The 17,979-nt window shown below is 48.2% G+C and overlaps 2 protein-coding genes across 4 annotated transcripts; both read right to left on the bottom strand.

Moving 5' to 3' along the window:
• Positions 1-7,873: 7,873 nt before the first annotated feature.
• On the bottom strand, positions 7,874-8,879 carry LOC101759506 (RING-H2 finger protein ATL74-like). The gene has a single exon (XM_004953219.2). The coding sequence runs from the start codon at positions 8,722-8,724 to the stop codon at positions 8,206-8,208; it is 519 nt and encodes a 172-aa protein (XP_004953276.1). The 5' UTR covers positions 8,725-8,879; the 3' UTR covers positions 7,874-8,205.
• A 2,211-nt stretch (positions 8,880-11,090) lies between these two features.
• On the bottom strand, positions 11,091-17,646 carry LOC101759911 (kinesin-like protein KIN-7C). Of its 3 annotated transcripts, none has more exons than XM_004953220.4 (14): positions 17,301-17,646; positions 16,486-16,788; positions 15,156-15,245; positions 14,967-15,067; positions 14,725-14,838; positions 14,550-14,631; positions 14,395-14,462; positions 14,251-14,316; positions 14,041-14,165; positions 13,590-13,917; positions 13,249-13,347; positions 12,488-13,165; positions 11,846-12,162; positions 11,420-11,747 (listed from the first exon to the last, which is right to left on the bottom strand). In XM_004953220.4, the coding sequence occupies exons 2-14, from the start codon at positions 16,730-16,732 to the stop codon at positions 11,420-11,422; spliced, it is 2,643 nt and encodes an 880-aa protein (XP_004953277.1). In that variant the 5' UTR covers positions 16,733-16,788; positions 17,301-17,646. The 3 variants fall into 3 exon arrangements, with proteins under 3 accessions (XP_012704251.1, XP_004953277.1, XP_004953278.1); XM_004953221.4 differs by lacking the exon at positions 17,301-17,646 and adding an exon at positions 16,886-16,997; XM_012848797.1 differs by lacking the exon at positions 17,301-17,646 and having other exon boundaries at positions 11,091-11,747; positions 16,486-16,732.
• Between the last annotated feature and the right edge of the window lie 333 nt (positions 17,647-17,979).

Genomic DNA, 17,979 nt, shown 5'->3' on the forward strand with positions numbered 1-17,979 from the left:
TTCCATCTGTGCAATTAGTTTTGCATTAGACTATGTTTAATACTCCTAATTAGTATCAAACATCCGATGTGACAGGTGCTAAAGTTTAGCGGGGTGTATCCAAACACCCCGTTAATCTGGGAAAGATTAAATCCTGCCAATCCATTCAAATCTGAACATGTCAATCTATCTAGCACAGATGGAATCAATCCAGATCAATCCCATGCATGCATATACGCGAATACTGATAAGTGAGCACAAGATACAGAGCACGTACAGAACACACAATGCACATACAGAACAAGGCCAAGAACAAGGTCTCACGTACATATGCAGGGCAAATTAAGTTTGTAAGTTCATCTAATCCTTTCACTAGTTTGTAAGAACAAGATCAAGAACAAAGTCAGGATGATCACAATCCCAACTTTCACCTAATGTTCAGATTGAGATTCCAATCCGAGATTCCACCCTCGTCGTCTCGCGTCGTGTCTCGCCCGAGGGGTTCCGAAGGGAAGGAGGTGGGTTTCATTTCGAACTTCACGGGGAAACTAAACTAGCCCAGATTTTGTTCCAGACGAGGCTAACCGAACAACGATTCCAATTAATACTTTACTTCATTCCGGACCGAATCAAACCGCTCGGGACGGGCCTCGTTCCGGCCAAAACGAACAGGACTAACAGGTCGCTGTTGGTGCCGTCACGGCAGCACGAATTATTAGTATCCTGGCGTTCCAAATGATTTGGTGTCTTGCGATAAGTAGTGAGGGATTTTCTAGCCTCTCTGGTCGCGGACCCAAAAACAACAACCGCTGCGATCGCGTCGCGGGTTTGCACATGGTTTCTCCAAATTTGAGAAAGTTTTGGGTTGGTGATTGGTGAATTCTGAACTGCATTGCGAAGGGGTTTCACATCGAGAAAGTTTGGCTACCAGAGCGGAGAGCGTAGATGATTTGCCGGCGTGCGTCAGTGCACTGTCGTGCACGTACGTTTGTTTGTGGTCTTGGACTTGGTTTTGCCGGGATGGGAGGGAGGAGGATGCTTCCAAGGGAGCGCACGGTCTCTGAGAAAAATGCCATGGATTCGCTCGTTATCCGCGGCCGCGCTTGCGTTGGCGTGTGAAGAATCGCAAGACGGCAAGAGTGCTTGCTTGTCTGTCCCATTGGGAAGAGCGCCGTGTGCTCTCGTTGGACTTTTGGGCGGCATTGCGGCAACCGCGGCATGGAACGGGGTTGAAAGGTCGAGAAGGTGTGTGACGACGCCGATTGTAATTCCTGCGCATTTTGGAGTTTTGCGCTGTCGTTTGTAACAATTTTTTGCAGGTTTTGTTCTCCACTCTTCCATCCTGTGTTGTCGTACAGTGGCGGTGTTGACTCCGTTAGTTATTACGGAGTACTAGCTCCAAGCTTGCCTTCGAAGCACCAATTTGCCAGCCTTTTCTGACACAGTGACACTTGTTCGGTCAAGAACTCTTCCTTTTTGTTCCAGCTCCTGTAGCCTGTACTCCAAATATAATACTCCCTTCTTTTATACTGTATTCGAAAATGTCATACATAAAAGAAAAACAGAGGGAGTAGTTTAATGTTGCATAAAAGAAAAACATAGAGATTTTTTCATGAAAGCATTTCCAAACCGATATTATCTTCATTTTCCTTATGATGCAGGAATACCACACGAACTTACTGCTGAACAATTCAATCCTAGCTCTAAGGTACGACTAATTGTACAGCAAGAAAAATAGAAAATCAAATCAATTCGACTAGTTAATATTAAGGTCTTGGTAAACAGGTAAAGCATTCACGTACGGCAGTTAAGACCCGAATCAGTCAGAAAGGCATTGTGTGTTTGGATAGATTAACCAGAATCCTTATCTGGAGGCCACTAGCTCGACATGACAATTTCCTCTGTTTTATTTTCTGTTAAATATTCTTTCCCACCTGTCCCAAGGCTTCCCCCAGCTCCATTGTACCACTAGAAAACAATTCCGTGTCATTTAGACCTGACCGTGCAAATTTAGGTATCGATTGGAGGATCTACTAATTCGTAAAAGAAAAGATAGAGGAAGGACATCTCCTGGTCTAACGTGCGCCTCATGATCCCATCAGAAACAATCTGCTGTCAAATGTGTGGCTGAAGAAAGTCATTGGACTTCCATCAAGAAATTAAAGAACCGTCATTGGACCTAATCAGACGCCGTGTTACTGACGGGCAGCTTTTGTCTTCCTTTTGAGCCTCCCGTTTTGCTCCTGCTTTAGCTACGTGTTGGATTTATTGATCGTTGGGTGCTTATTCAGTCCAGCAGCTGCTTTCCAATCTCTGTTGTGGTTGTTTTGAAAAAACATCACTCAACTTTTTCATAATCAACCTACAGTCCTTAATAGTTTTTGATGATTTTACAAATAGGTCCCTAAACTTTATTGTAATTGATCCGAGGTCCTTAAAGTTAAAGGGATGTACGCAACCCCACCGCCATCCCCACGAACCAGTCCAAACCCAATTTGATGCCCTGGGTTCGCACAGAATCAACATAGCATCCCCAGTCCGACTCATACAACAAGAAAAAATCATCAAAACAAATCATCGGAGCTCAGACAAAAAGAAAAAAGGCCTCGAATTGGTAGAATAGAAAAGACACGAGGAAGAAGATCCAAATCGAAGGCGAGCACCACGCGCTGCCACTATGCATTGCAGTCCAGCACGTCTCGCATCCTTGATGCGCCGCTCCTGCGCCGGTTGCCCACTGCAAAGACGTGAGGGTCCAGCCGAGAGGCATGAGCACCCAGGAAGATGGGGATTCGAGAGATCGAGACGACAAGGTGAGAGATGTGCGAGAATAGGGAATATAGACGAGACGGTCCCTCCCCTCCGCTCCCCGCGGGGGAAGCTAGCCCTGGAGGCTAGTGCGCCACCACTCCCGACGGTGGGAGCGCGCCCCAGCCTTGCACCGTTGCACCTGGCAGGAGCCACTACCCCTCCCCGTCGCTCCTGTGGGGGAGCCTCGCCCAATGTGCCGTCGCTCCCAACGAGGGGGAGTGTGCCACGGCCTCGTGTTGCCACTCCTCGCTGGAGAGGTTGCCCCAGTGGACCGTGCACCGCCACTCCCTACTGGGAAGCTTGCCGCGGAAGCCTGCGTGCTACTGTCCCGATGGGAGGACCTTGCCCTGACTTGGCATCGCCGGTCCACACGGACAAGGGAGAAAGAGAAAGAAAGGGGAAGGAGAACGAACAACGGTAGCGGAGCAGCTGAGTCGGAGATCGAGGTAAGGATGCAGAGGGTAAACATGAGCGCAGCAATGGATGGACCGTCTAGGAGAAACATGGCGGTCACGGGAGTTTTCTGGCCTCAGTACGTTAACCGATCAAATAAATAGCACAATTGGCTTGATCCGAACCATCTTGTGCTAATCAATTTTATTAGCGGCTGGATTGATGATTGGATCAATTACCAAACGTGTTGGTGTGTGATGGGGGTTAATGGGCCTTGGGCCTAATCAGAGGATGGACCTTGGAGTGGTTGTTGGTTAGGGAGATGAGAAAAATATACCCTTCTGTGCACCATCTAATTGACCATAGAATGGAATTAACCCGTAATAGCGCACGGGCATTTCTACTGGTCATTAAAAATGCATCTAATACCCCACGAAACTTTAGGCTGTGTTAGGATAGCATCCTACTTATAAACGATTGCTTATTCCATGATGCACTACTGCTCTGTTCATAAGCTTTGCATGGTCAAATCCTTTAGTACCATAGGCACATGACAACTGATTGAACTGAAACCGGGGGAAGAAGCCGTCCAGATTTCAGGCCGGAGTGCATCGGATAGAAGATGGATGACATGCGACCAGCTTGTGACAAGGCCCAGCAGGCATGAAACACAACTTGTAGCTTTGGTCATTCTGAAATCCTTTGATAGTATTTTTTTTATATTGGTGCAATGAGAACGGCACCATCACCACCAAAGTCCACTCGAATCAAAATCAGGATGGCGGAAAGCTGTCCGGTTTGACTCGTGGGCCGACAATACGTGAACAGTTACGCTCAAGGCCTACTTTCCCACAAGCATCTCACACGTTGTTCGCGGCGCCCATGTCGCGCAGCTCATTTTCAACTCGGTCCGGCCCGTTTTAAAACACAGTACAGGGGAAACTTATACATCCTCCGAAAGATAATTTGGTATGAAACTTCCTGTTAATTTTAATTTTCATATGAACCAAGCATAGCTTAGCTCACCTAGATTTGAATTCTCGACTAAGCACGAGGCTCGTATTTTTCTAAATTTATTACAAGATTTAACATGTGCTATTCTTTTCGTTGTAGATGATGTGCCCTTGACAGTGAGGCATCAGTGGTGAATTTTTCAATCTCGAGGATCTTCCGCCTCAGTCTCTCGGTGGTGCTATTAGGGTTAGAGTTGAGTATGTACGTGCGTTTATATAGATGTACTATTTGTCGGTGTTTATACCACTGACTAGTGATTATACGTCGCGCTCTCCTCACTTCCGATGGCTAGTACACAAGAACAAGGGATTTATACTGGTTTGGGAAGATCTCTGAGTCCAGTTTTTGGCAGGAGTCATGTTCCTTGGATTTGAGTGCACTAGGGCTTACAACGGGGTGTTTGCAAGCAAGCACTTTGTGCAATGAGTATGTGTGAGGATATGTGAGTTGTGGAGTCGAGAGAGAGTGTGAAAGAAGGCTCGGCTCCCTTTACATAGGCGCTGTTTGTTTCCGCTTATAAGCGGCTTATCGGTGGAAATAAGTGAGAATCCCGCCAAACGCTTTGCTTATTTCCACCGATTCTCGTTTATGTGGTAAGCCGCTTCAGAAATCTGAACTACGAGAAGCGAAAAGCGAGAAGCAAGAAAATCTTCGCTTAGATTATAATCCAAGCGTGGCTAGGAGAAGCGTATACAAACAGGGCCATAGACTAGGGATCGGGTGACAATTTGAAGAAAGGAGGGGGTCTCCCGACCTCGGAGGTTGGGAGCCATGCGATGGTCGGGGACGCCGGCCCAGTTCGCTGACGTGGGGCCCTACTGCTGGGGCCTTCTTGTCCGGTTCTCCTTCGTCGGTAGTGGCCCGTATGACTCGCACGGCGAACCCTGTGCAGCATGGGTTGCCTACGCGTGATCTGGCCTGCTCCATGGCGTGCTTCCATCCCGTCCACCAACCCCATGGACGGGCACTGTTTCTGACATCCATACCCGGGCTAAGCCGATGAGCCTTGAGTCAACAGCCGGGATGAGGCGTGCCGCTCACCCCGACTTTTCCCGACCTGCTGGGCGTCCTTTTGGCCATTCAACGCCATAAGGTCTTGTCCTGAGCCCCGCCTCGTATGTTTGGGTCCGTACCAGGCCTGTCGCGGGCGCCTTGCCCTGTCCCCAGGGGGAGGGGGCATTACAGTGGGTGGATCATGGCACCCCGTGGTTGCGTATGGGCCGCGTGGCTTCCTCCCTCAGGTTGTCTTGGTGCGGTCTGAAGGGTGCAGCATCACCCTTGGACCCTCTAGCCGATCACGTCCGAGTACGCAGGCCGGTGTGGAGCGGCTAGGGGTGCCCTGGCTCACAATTAATGCGCTGGGGTGTGGCGCCGTTCATCCTTGGTCAGAGGGTAGGTGGAGCGCTCCGCCCCCCTCGCGGGTCTCACCCTCGAGTTGAGTGGCACGGTGGGTCGTGGTCCGTTGCTACCGACCTTGGAAGGTCGGGAGATGGGCCGTGGAGATATATGAGCCGCTTTGAGGTGCTTCGAGCTGTTGGGTCTTAGGCCTCTTTGTTTGTTAGGAGTCTTTACTACTTCCCATGTGGGTACCTGTATGTTTTGCAAAAAACATTAATTTTCATTGTTTTTCCACCTTTTTGAGCTTGGTAGCTAGAAGAAAAATGACACTTTCGCTCTCTTTTTTTTCTCGCACACGCCAGCAACCTCTCTTTAATCTTCATCTCTTCTCTCAACCACCACCATGCCACCATCCCCCTCCATTGCTGAACCTCCCTCTTTCCATCTTCTATATGCATAAAATTTCAGAATTCCCTAATACGCACAACTTTCATTATTTGATGACAGGGCTCATGAATTCTTGGTTTCTTGTGTTTCTCACCCTTTTTCTCTACTTTTTTTCACCTTTTCTTTTCATTTTCCAACTTATGTGAATGGACAAAATTGCCTTGCCTTGTCCTTTTCTTCATCCTCGTTAGCTCCTGGGTGGCGGTGAGAAGCAGGACGACAGCATCTCACCCCTCAATATGTCGGCTACTACCTGTCGCAGCCTCCTCCCTACGTGCATATGTTATCTGTTGACGTCACCAGTGCTTGATATGACAAGCCTATTCCACCGCCCGCGCAGGCAAGGTGATCAACGACATGCATTTGAGGCATGGACGACCATGGGTTGTTGCTGGAGTTGAGAAAGATGGTAGGATAATGCTAAGCAGTGTTGTTCAGCTGAGAGGATAAAGCTTAGGGGCATAAACATCCATTCACTTAAGCTCGAAATAGAAAAGAAAAGGAAAAGAAGAAAATTGTGAAGAAACACCGGGAAAAAAAGAAATCGCGAGCCCTAGTGTTAAATTGTAAAAGACATGTGGGTTTGGTGTCAAATTCTGTGAGGCTTGTGTATTGTATCCCAAATTCACTCTCTGTTCATCTACACAGACACAAGTCTACAGATGTACCTCCTCAGCAACTATGAGAGCAAATCACAATATCATATGATCGTGTCCACTTTACATTCACTTAGTCAACACATAGATGGATATGGAGTTGAGAGTCCATGCTTCTTTTAGGCTTGACTAGGTGAAGGTACGTAGAATTTAGGGGGTGCATATGCACCCACCCTAAAATTCAAATTCAGCGATTGAAAATGAATTTTCACCGTATATGTATCTCCCACTGCTCATATCTATATGCACCCACAGGTAGACATTATTCCCCTCTAATTTGCTCTAACTTTGCCACAGGGACAGGTGCAGGAGATGGAGACTTTGGCCACCGCCAGGGTGACGTTGTCGCCGATAGCCAGCGGATTCAGATCGCCACCACTACCCTCGGTGGTGTGGCGCTGATCTGTTCTGTTGTGATCTGCTCCTCCGTGTCCAGTGGTAGGGATGAGATGGACACACAAGGCAAGGTGCAGCCAACGATATGCTGACCAAAAGTGTTCGTACTTTTTTCTTAAAGAAGTTCGTACTGAATTATCATGCAAAAAAAAGAACGCATAGTAGTTGAGTTAACCGTTCGATTCAAGGGGGGAAATGGCCTCATAAATCATCAGGAGTTGAAATGGCGACTGACCCCGTCACAGCTTGCTCGGTAGTCGGTAGAGCTTGCTGCAGCCTCCCTCTTCCCAGACTTTCACCAGCTGAGCTCAGGGATGGTGTTTCCCGGCGATCCGCGACAAAGGAAACGATTACCGGAGTCAGAGAGTCTGAAGAAAGAAAATGGATGGGAACGACAAGGACAACGAGGGGGCATAGCTTCGGCAGGCTTTGCAGTAATGCAGTCGGTCGAGCTCCCAGCTACTCCTTCCAACATGAACAGTGTCCTGCCTGTACGTGCCGCCAATGTGGTGCTTGGCGTCGGCGAGAAACGCCGGGCCCGATGCGAGAGCTACGCCTGACGCCCGGACCCCCTGCCCCATACCGACTCCACTGCGACACCACCGCCGGAGTCCGATGCTTCCTGCCGCGGCAGAACCCAACCACGCCCCCACCCCGGTCGTAAAGCAGGGCACGGGTGGCCCCACCAATATTCCCGCAGCGGCCTACTACGCGGCAGCCCTACGCCACGACGCTAGGCCATTCTCCGCTTTTGTCATCTTTCCATGCTCTCGTCGTCACCCTCCCTGTCTCCACTTCTCCAGGGAATCAGGGGCGGCGTGGCGCTGTCAGCTCTGCGCTGAAATGACGAGCCTAATCGGCGTGAATAATTGCAGTCAATTTCTAGTACAACCAAATCCATCCCACAATGCGAGATCGGCATGGAACATGCTTACACTACCAAATAATTGATTCGATTCGATCCACATGCGCTAGCAAGCAGCTGGCGGTAAATTTGCATTGCCATAAGCGATAATGAACGAAACGAACACCATGGATCGGAGCACCGGAGCTGAGCCTGCTCCAGCAGCAGTCCAGCAGAACGTACTTGCCGTCGCTTCCTGTCTCCACGGAGCCCAGTGTGATGAAGGCGCGGCAGCACTGCAGCGGCCTGGCTCCGGCTTGGCGATGGCTATGGCTCTCCCGCCCGCGACGGCCGGGACGGCGCGCGGCAGGTGGGGCAGGACGCGCGCGCCGCGAGCCAGCCGTCCACGCATGCGCCGTGGAACCCGTGGCCGCAAGCCGGGAGCACGCGGACGCGCTCGCCGCCCGCCAGCTCCGACAGGCAGATGGCGCACTCCGCCTCGGCCCACGCGCCGGCCGCGGGGGCGCCGGCGCCGGCGCCTTCCTCCCCGGCGCCCGCGGCGTCGGCGGCGCTCGACGGGTGCTTGGGCTCCCGCGCAGCGCGGCGGCGCGCGAGGCAGCGGAGGACGGCGCGCGCCGCGGCGTGGAGGGAGAAGGCGAGCAGGGAGACGCAGGCCAGGATGATGAGGATGGTGGCCACATTGGAGAAGAAGGCCCGGGAGCTGGTGTAGGGGCCCCACGCCCCCGCGCCGGAAGCCGCGGCGGCGGGCGGCGGGCGAGGGGGGGACGGCGACGAGGCGATCATGGCCGCCGCCGGCGAGGAGGTGTGGTTGTTCGGGCGTGGCATGGCTTCCTCTGCTGGCTAGCGCTGTGGTGTGGAGGCAGTGTAGTGTGAGTGTGTGACAACTGACACCCGCGATCGCGAGCGGGTGCCCTTGTCCGAGTAGATGACTAGTGTTCCTTTGGCTTTTTATGCTGGAGTGGGTGTTGGGAGTTCGTACTTGGAACCTACTACTACAATGCATCACTATTGACCGGCTACTGAACGAACTGTGCGGCTGTGCTCCGGCTCTCAACAGTCAAGCAGTGCCTGTGCAGACAGCAGCATTGCTCTCAGAGTACGTGCACTTCACGTCCAAATAATGGAATGGAGTATAGCTTTGAACAATATAACAAGTTGACAAATCACTCCGGCTCGTTGATGTAGAAAACTAACGTGAAACGTCGCGTATGAATTCGGCTGCAAAAACTCATAGTAGGAACATATCGTGCCATCAGTTCCCTGAACCAGCAAATGACAGTAGATAACTCTGGTCAATGTTTCATCCTCCTGTACCAAGAAGGTCCTATGGGGCCACAGGTCTCCAACTCCTCTAACTTTGAGGTCCCTCGTCCTCATCGCCTTATCGAGCGCACCAAAAAAAAAGAAGGGCAGGCCCTTTGGCCCGTTTCCCTACACGTAAAGTTGCGAGTGTTTGGTGCGCCGTGCGCCTAGCTATGGGGCTGTTATGCGTCGCGATTGCGCAACAGACGAGTGGTCACGATGCCAACGGCATGTGACAGAAAAAATATTCGTTGACATCATCTGCATGTATAAAATCTAAAATTAAAAAACTTTTATTTTTTAAAGTGGACATTTAAATGAAATTTCAATTACATATGCCAAGATTCTTTTAAAAAATAGAATAAATTTTGCACAAGTTTTAATGATTATTTTTTCTCAAGAATATTTTCTTTGTAAAATTGAAATATTTGTTTTGAGCAGAACAAATATTTCAAGTTTATACAAAAATTATTCTAAATTTAGGAAAACATTATTCCAACTTCGCCACATGAGGAGAAAACTACCCGATGTAGCAGCTTATCAGCGAAAACCAGTCTGACAAAAATAGACATTCTATTTATGCATTTTGATCATTTCGACAATGATGAGATATAACAATGAAGTTCAATTTATGATTTGACATTATTACCCAACTCAACCTGACTGGTTTACCGGTATAGCAAACCGGTTAGGCAAGTTCCTGTCGTGCCAATTTTGATCATCGATAGTTGAGCGTGCATGCATGTACGAGCATGCGTTTATATTGAATTTCACAATTAAAATAAGAGTTCAAATGGTATGTAGCGTGGTTATACAAATAGGTTATTAATGAATCATTTCCCAAAAAACTTATACTAAAATGGAAATGACCCTCATGCTTGCTCTCAAATTCACATCCTGTTAGTCCGATTAGGTACCCTCTTGCTTGTTCTTCATGAGAAGGAAGATTCTGGCCAAAGCTTCGCTAATGCTACTAGTAGCACAAAAGGAGTGCTAGCTAGACTACTACTAGTACGCACAGTACTGTAGTAGCCCAAGGTTATCAGCGCGAGCAGGCCGCATCGATGTGGATGCGACGGAGCATCAGCGCTTGCGCTGCGCGGCAACCGCGGCGTAGCTTGCTGTAGCTCTGACGGGCGGGCAGGCGGCAATGAAAGCGGCGGGAAGATGAACGTACGTGACACGGTCGCACCCTCTACAAGTCCACGGCTACAGTGCTTGGAGTACCGTCTCTACTGACTGAATACTGATGTACACCCACCGACCACCGTTCGTTCCACCGGCTCTGCTCCAGCTCCTCCGCTCCGCCCCGTCGCGTCCGTCGCGAGCGGACTCTGCGAGAGCACGCACAGGATGCACAGCAGACGGTGGACGCGCATGGGCGTGCCGCGTTCGGCTTTAACTTTTCGCGCGGCAAAGGCGTGGGCTCATTATCACCGCGGCCGGGGCTCATGCATGACGGTCGCCGCAGGGACCAGCAAAGCAAAGGAAGGAATCGGGGACAGGAGGGGATTCGAGGTCATGGACTCATGGGGCTGCGCCGCACTCGCCACCGGCGGGGATCATGGGCTCATGGCAAAGTGGCTGCCGCCCTGCCGCGCCCGCGCGTGCTCCTCCCCTTGGAGATGTTCCGTCTCTTGCCACCCCGACGCTTTCCCACCGAGCCGCGTCAACGACGTCCGGGCGACGAGACGGACACCGGACCGCACCGGACGGCTTCTCGTTTCTGGGTCACGAACTCACGCTCTGCGACTGCGCGCCGCCTGTCTTCGGAACAGTGTGCTCCAGCTTTGACCGATAAATGTCGTGACAAGTTGAACGTGGCTGCAGCAACATATGCAAGAGTCGGACCGGAAAGGATCGAGGGGCACAGTCCGGAACTCCGGATGTGCACGGGAGCAAATCTCCCACAATATGTCGTGACATATTACTATTGCACCACACATTAAAGTTACACAACAGCGTCCGGAATTACGGTCGTAGGTCGTTAGCAATTGAGGCCGAGCCGGCGGCGGCTAGGCAGAAAAGCATGCACGAAGCCAGCCACCGGAGCACAAGCGAAAGGCCCGGTGAATGTTTTCCTAAAACCCTACTGAAATCAGAGGCAAGATACACCATAACAAGAGGAGAAAAAACAGAAGGGAGAGAAGTTACATCACTTTGGTCAGTCGCTCGCACCGTGTCATCTGTCATTGTTTGTGAGTGGTGGTTGATCCGATCATCCGAATGAAGGTAACCCGTATTTCCAGCCGTTGGAGGACCGCCGGCGAGGGGGCGGTTGCTGCTGCGGCGCGAAGCTGAGTCCGAACATCTCCCTGAGCCCTGGCTCCTGGAGCCCTAGCAGCTTGGCGACTAGGGAGGCGCTCTCCCTGACGTGCTCCAGGTCCTTGGTCTCCGTCCAGAGGCGGCGAGCAACCTGCAGCTTCCTCTTCTTGGAGTCCAGGGAAATGCCCCACTTGCTGTACAGGTGGTCCCTTTCGACTGCCGTGAGCCGTTTCTGCATCTGCCTCGCAAGCATTTCCCGCTCGCGTTGCAGCTTCTTAGCACTGTATGAAGCAAGCAGATCAAAGGATTATAGTTCACATTCTACGAGGCGCTTGTGTCCATTGTCAGTAAGTCATGTAAGTGATGGATGGTTACTCACCTTGCAGCCGGGGAAGAGTTCAGGCTGCCTACTACCACATTGCTAGGGGTGCCTCCCCGAGAGTAAGTATCTCTGAGGAATGATAGCCTCCGAAGCTCCACTTCCATGTAGATTGAGTCAGCCTGATCTCCCTTGAATAGCAAGAAAAAGTATGTCCTGTGGACTAAGGAAATACTGCATGCATGCCAAAGCTCGATGATTTCCTGCTGTTTCTTCTCGAATTCCAATGGCCAGCGAGACGGTGATTGTGAAGCATCAGCAATCGGGTCCAATCCAATGCTCTTTATGGTGCCCTCTCCAAATTCCCCATTTGCATTCTGAAACATGGATTAACAAATTATTAATATGGTGAGCTGATAGAAAAAGAAAAATCAGCAGATTAGTAATAGTTTTAAGTTTGTCTAGACTTCCAAATAATAGGCGAAGTACTAGGCTAACATTGTGCAAAGAAAAGATATAGAAGCAACACTTAGCATGTTGGTTAAGTGTCACAGAACATGTGTTTCTATTCTAATGGGCATGATGTGCTGTTGAATAAACCTTAGCATGAAACACAATTTTGTGATATACATACTATTTTCCATGGGCTTCAGTGACACGAGCAAGAAACCTATTCTAATGGTAATCGGACAAGTTTTGTACCTGATCACCATACTGTTTCTGATAATGAACCTGAGCCATTTCCTTCAATTCAGCAACAAATTCACCTATACCAGTGAACTCTGCATCGCATGCACCATTTGTCTTGGCTGAAACTATAGATCCTGCTCTTGAAAGAGTTTCGCTTTCTGCATCATAGTTCAGCACAGATCCGCTTGTATGATCCCTTTCAGGCCTTCCTGGGAAACCAACCAAACTTCTATGCACCGGGGTGCCATCATCTGCTTCCATGCCATCAAACATAGTAGAAGCTGTAAGTGATCTGCAGCTCCTGCTTCTACCAAGTAATCTGGAGCCTGATGAGTTACGTGTCGAAGATCCTAGATCTCTGCCAACACTGGCAAAAGGCCTTCTGATATTCTCCAAATGCTGCTCCAACGTGATAGGAGATTCACCAAGGAGCCTTGAACGCCTTGAATTCACCGATGTATTTGAACCATTACCACGCAAACTAGAATTCACGTTTGAACCTTGTGGACTACTGCTTTCGCCAGCTGACATATCCAACTGTTCATTTCCTCCTGTTCCACTGGTCTCAATGCACCGCACTTCCTTGTAAAGATCTGAATCGTCTTGAGATACCTGAGAACTATCATCCCTAATGATGCCTGGGGGCATTCCAATTGATGGAGGACTCCGGGCTGAACGCTTTCCCGAGCCCTAAAGCACATAGACAAAGCAAATGCATCTGTGAAGAAACAATAGATGAATACTGCTAAGAAGCAGAAATCACGGAAGTATACCGAATGCTTTGGGTGGTCCCCAACAGTCTGCAGCAGATTCTGCAACCTAGACTGAGCCAAATCACGCTGTGACTTGAGTTCTTTTATTTCTTTCTCCATCTGGAAATGCAAGTACACAAATGTCATGGATAAGGGAAGAAAGAAAGCAACAATGTCAATGGTTTTCATCACAGGTGGAACTGTTCTGACTGCTAAAATACGATGTGTATGGAAAGAAGGTATCTCCATAGGGAAATATATAAATAGAAGTCATGCACAACAAAAATTGTATTAAGTAATTTTCCATGGACCAACTGTAAAAGAAAAGCAGAAAAGTAAAGAGAAAAGGTCGGAAGCAGAACCTTTCTGATTTGATTGTCCTTTTCCTTTACTAATGCTTCAAGACTGGAATTTGAAGCTGGTTGCCGCAACTCACTCTCCAATCTAGCAACTTCCTTTTGCAAATGCTTAACTAGCGCTTTATCAGACATGACCACATTGACTTGGGCATTTGTAACTACTTCCTTTGCACAGCTCCCAAATAATAGGGTATTTCTTGATTGCTCAATATGGCTAGTGGCTGGGCTCAGTGTACAGATGATGGCAGTTCTTGCATTACCTCCCAAAGATGGCTGTAATATACGTGTGAGCTTCGAATCTCTATATGGTATGTGTGCATTACTCCCCATGCTGCATACATAAAATGATCAAGGTTAAATTTTACAAACCAACCAAGCATTTAATACTGGATTAGAGAAGCAGCTCCTATTAGCATGTGAATTAAGTAGATGTAATGCAAGTCAAGATAACAACCTTAGTTTCCTAATGACAGTGCCAAGGGCAAGCAAACTTCTGTTAATATGGCAACCTTCTTTTAGCCTTGTGCCAGCAGACAACGCCTGAGATGCACGCTCACTTCCTGCTAGATCAACAAAGTTCTGCACAGAACGAATAGTGCTCACGGTTATTTTGGTACCCCAAAAGAACATAAGCTCCACCACATATTTTGCTGGATGTACTTACTGCACTAGCAACAAGTGTAGTTGACTTATCCTTTCCAAGGAACTCCCGGGCAGTACTTTCAACTGTCTGAAATAATATATAAAGATTTCAGGAAAAAATCATACTTCCATGCAATTGATTAACGTAAACAAGTAGAGGACAAACCAATCTCAGTATCTGGTGAGATCTGGAGCTTTTTTCATTTAAGAAGGTCTCTCCTGTCCTTCTTTGAGCTGTTGTAATCACATAATGCACAAATGAGACTACAGATAAGCACCAGCTACAATAATTTAAGGCACAGCAAGAAACCAATATTGCACCTTCACATACAGAAATAAGCCCCTTGAGGTGGTTCCAGTCCCTTAACACAACCTCAGTAAGGTTCTCCACATAGGTGCCCTTCTGTATCACGAATAGCACTGAACCATCAACAAATGCAAATCTAATCTACTAGAATTACAGTTTACAGTGCTAAAGAGGAGCTCTATTTTTCACCTCTGCATCATCCCAGAGTCTAAGAGGAGTGTTTTCCGCGCTAAGAAGATCCCTTACAACTTCATTATATATTTCGATTGCTGAGAACTTCAGAACAAATGCTCTCTCTTCATGCTGGAAAAGGAAAAGCCATGATTCTTAGGTGGCGGTATTTGTAAGTTTTTTTTTTGAGGACTTATTATAGCTGCAACAAAAAAAAAAACTGGCCATGCCACCTGAGGATGTATGAGGATTATTCTTACCTTATTAATGTAATCATATATGTCTGCTACTGTATATTCTGTTACTCCAGTCATGGTATATGTCTTTCCACTACTTGTTTGTCCATACGCAAAAATACTTGCTGTCAGAGAAAAAAATAGTTTTAATTCAGAGCAGAAGCTTAGTCATTTGAGAAACATAAATATTTTCTTTGTATGATCTATACTCACAGTTAATGCCACTAACTACAGAGAGGGCAACTTCCCTAACCCCTTCCTCATAGACTTCCTTGGTACTGCAGTCAGAATGAAAAACCCGATCTGCAATTAGAGCATTTCTGTTAACAGTGATAGATGTGACCAAAGGGCAATGTGAAAAATGATGTCCACTTTTAATCTGTATGGTTGCCAGGATAAGCTTATCACAAGAGAGGAAAAAAAATGAAGGATCTAGTATGTGTGAGGGAGGATTGTTGGGATGATATCAGTTTATATGACGCCCCAACAAAGGAATTAGAAGGTCTTGGATGGTGCTATTGTACGAAATTTATACAGGTAACGTCATTGCTCCCTCACATCACCCAGGGTGGCTTGGGTGGCTTGTGCACGCAACTAGCTTCACCACTTTAATATGATACATTCTATTTACAAAAAACAAAAATACCCTTTTAAAAGCCACTGGAACTATGAGAGTCATCCTCGATAATCTGGGTTACTCTCATAGAACTGAGCACATCAAAATTCTTCAGAATAGCAAAAGATGCCGATTTAATATATGTAGTATTGTGATAATTTACCAGGAAGAGCCTTAAATAGTTAAATGTAGTTCAAAAATTGCAAGTAAAATTGTTGAAGGGGTTATAATGTTTTTGGCTTTGGGTAGTACTCCTAGAACCACTGGGTGTCTGGGTTACAATAATAGAAATAAGAACTTTCCCAAATTATAATATAGATTAGCTAAGCATAAAGAGGCACAAAACAACAGCCAACTACAGTCTACAACAAATGTAGCATCAAATGAAGGGGGCAAGGTGCACAGATCAAATGTACAATATCTGTAGTCTGGTGATAATCTACTGGTAAAGGACTTTAATTTAATAAATAAAAGTGCATAGAAAATTATTGAAGGGGTTTACTGTTGTAGGCTTTGGGTATTACTCCAAGAATCACTGGGTTACAGTAACAGAAATAAGAACTTTCCCAAAATAGAATACAAATTAGCTAAGCATAAAGAGGCACAAAACAACGGCCAACTACAACAAATGTAGTATCAAACGAAGGGGGAAAGGTGCACAGATGACAGATCAAATGTGTAATATCTGTACTCTGGTGATAATCTACTGGTAAAGACCTTAAGTTTAGTTAAAAAAAGTTCATACAAAATTACTGAACCCATTTACTGTTTAAGGCTTTGGGTATTACTCCTAGAACCACTGGGTTACAGTAACAGAAATAAGAACTTTCCCGAATTAGAATACAAATTAGCTAATCAAGAGGCACAAAACAACAGCCAACTACAACAAATGTAGCATCAAAAGAAAGGAGGGCGAGGAGAACTGACCAAATGCGTATGCCGTCGGAGCTGTCGGTCGGTCCGGGAAGGTGCTCCGGAACATGACAGTGGTGTCATTGATGCACTCCCACTCTGCAGGCTCCCCCCTCGCAATCTCCTTCTCGCTCAGCGGCCTCAGCCTGACCAGCACCTGTATCCTGTCCATCCTCCCCGCACCTCCTCCGCCACCATTAACCGCCTCCGGTCCAGCCATCTTATCCCACTGCACCAACTCATCGCCCCCAATCGCCCCCATTGCCGCTCCCACTCGCCTCTCCCCCTCCTCCTAACCTTTCCTCTTCTCTACAGCACCTGCCAAAATCGCACCATCATGAGACACGAGCAGCAAGCAAAGCATATAAAACTCTGAACGAATAGCAACCAAAGAAGCTAGACAGCTGAAACGCACGAATCTGTCCTGTTCCTGTGAATTTGAGTGCAGGGCAAGGCTGCGCCGGGCGCAGGCAGCAGGTGGTGGAGGAGAAGGCAAGGCATGAATGAATTCCAGTGGACCCTAGCCTCCCAACGTAATTAGGGCAGTGGTTAGCACGTCGGTACGGGGGAACCACCGATTAGTCCAAATCTAAAACCACCCAAACCCCGCAGCTGCTCATTCCGATGCCCCCTAACCATCCACCTTCCATGGAATTCCTAATTAACAGATCTGCGTGGTGCGAAGGCGAAACAATCCCCCCAAACCTAACAACCATTCTGGCCCAGGATCACATCACTAACCACCACCAGGAAACACAGCAACCTCTCTTCCGGTAGTAAGTTGTAACAAGAGATGTTCAATCAGTAGCAGCAAGGGAGCGGGCGATTACCGGGACCGAGCGAAGACGGTTGCTCTCGGAAGGCGAAAGCTCGACTTGTCTGCGGACGGTGAAGCGGTGGCTGAGCCCGGCGGCCGCGGCCATGGTGCACACCTACCTGGAGGGACGTGGGGGGTTTTGGGGCGGAGTCCGCTTCCGCTCTGATAGCGCCGCCTCACCGCGTGCGAGAGCGAGTGCCGCCCACGACGATCTCGTCCGGTGATTTGGGGGAGGTTCTTCTGACTGCTGGAGTGCAAGAGACGGTGGCGAATTTCTTTTCCTTTTTTCTTTTGTTTTTCCAACCCCAGCAGCAGGCCAGCAGACCGTTGCGATGATTCTGTTGCCTTCGCCTTCCCACTGTGGATTGCTTTCAATTGTTTGCTTGTTTGGTTACTCACTCATTCCACGGTCGGTGAGTGTTTTTGCGTGCCGGCCCTATGGTTTCTGCTCATTTCGAAACGAGCCCTTTCACCATTTGCAAGTTAATAGGCTCTCCTAGCATTTTGCGCAAGCTGGACAAAGATAAGAAAGCTTGCAATCTGAGCTGTCCATTTCTGAATATAATTGTTCCAATTCTGCTCTACCATGTTACGGTATTTGCTAAAAATAAAAAATAACATGGTATTATGAATATCTAGACCCTGGGTAACTCGGTTTCTGAACCTTGTGGTGCTGATATACTAGCTGTTTA

This window comes from Setaria italica, chromosome I (assembly GCF_000263155.2).
Source record: "Setaria italica strain Yugu1 chromosome I, Setaria_italica_v2.0, whole genome shotgun sequence".
Lineage (NCBI taxonomy): Eukaryota > Viridiplantae > Streptophyta > Magnoliopsida > Poales > Poaceae > Setaria > Setaria italica.

What these genes read in the sequence shown, in the direction of transcription:
- LOC101759506 (XM_004953219.2), bottom strand. Translation starts at nt 8,724, where the DNA reads ATGCCACGCCCGAACAACCACACCTCCTCGCCGGCGGCGGCCATGATC.
- LOC101759911 (XM_012848797.1), bottom strand. Translation starts at nt 16,732, where the DNA reads ATGGGGGCGATTGGGGGCGATGAGTTGGTGCAGTGGGATAAGATGGCT. An exon ending in TGTAGTTAGTGGCATTAACT is followed by an intron (nt 15,068 to 15,155) that starts GTGAGTATAGAT and finishes TTTCTCTGACAG; the next exon opens with CAAGTATTTTTGCGTATGGA. An exon ending in AGAAACAGTATGGTGATCAG is followed by an intron (nt 12,163 to 12,487) that starts GTACAAAACTTG and finishes TCCATGTTTCAG; the next exon opens with AATGCAAATGGGGAATTTGG.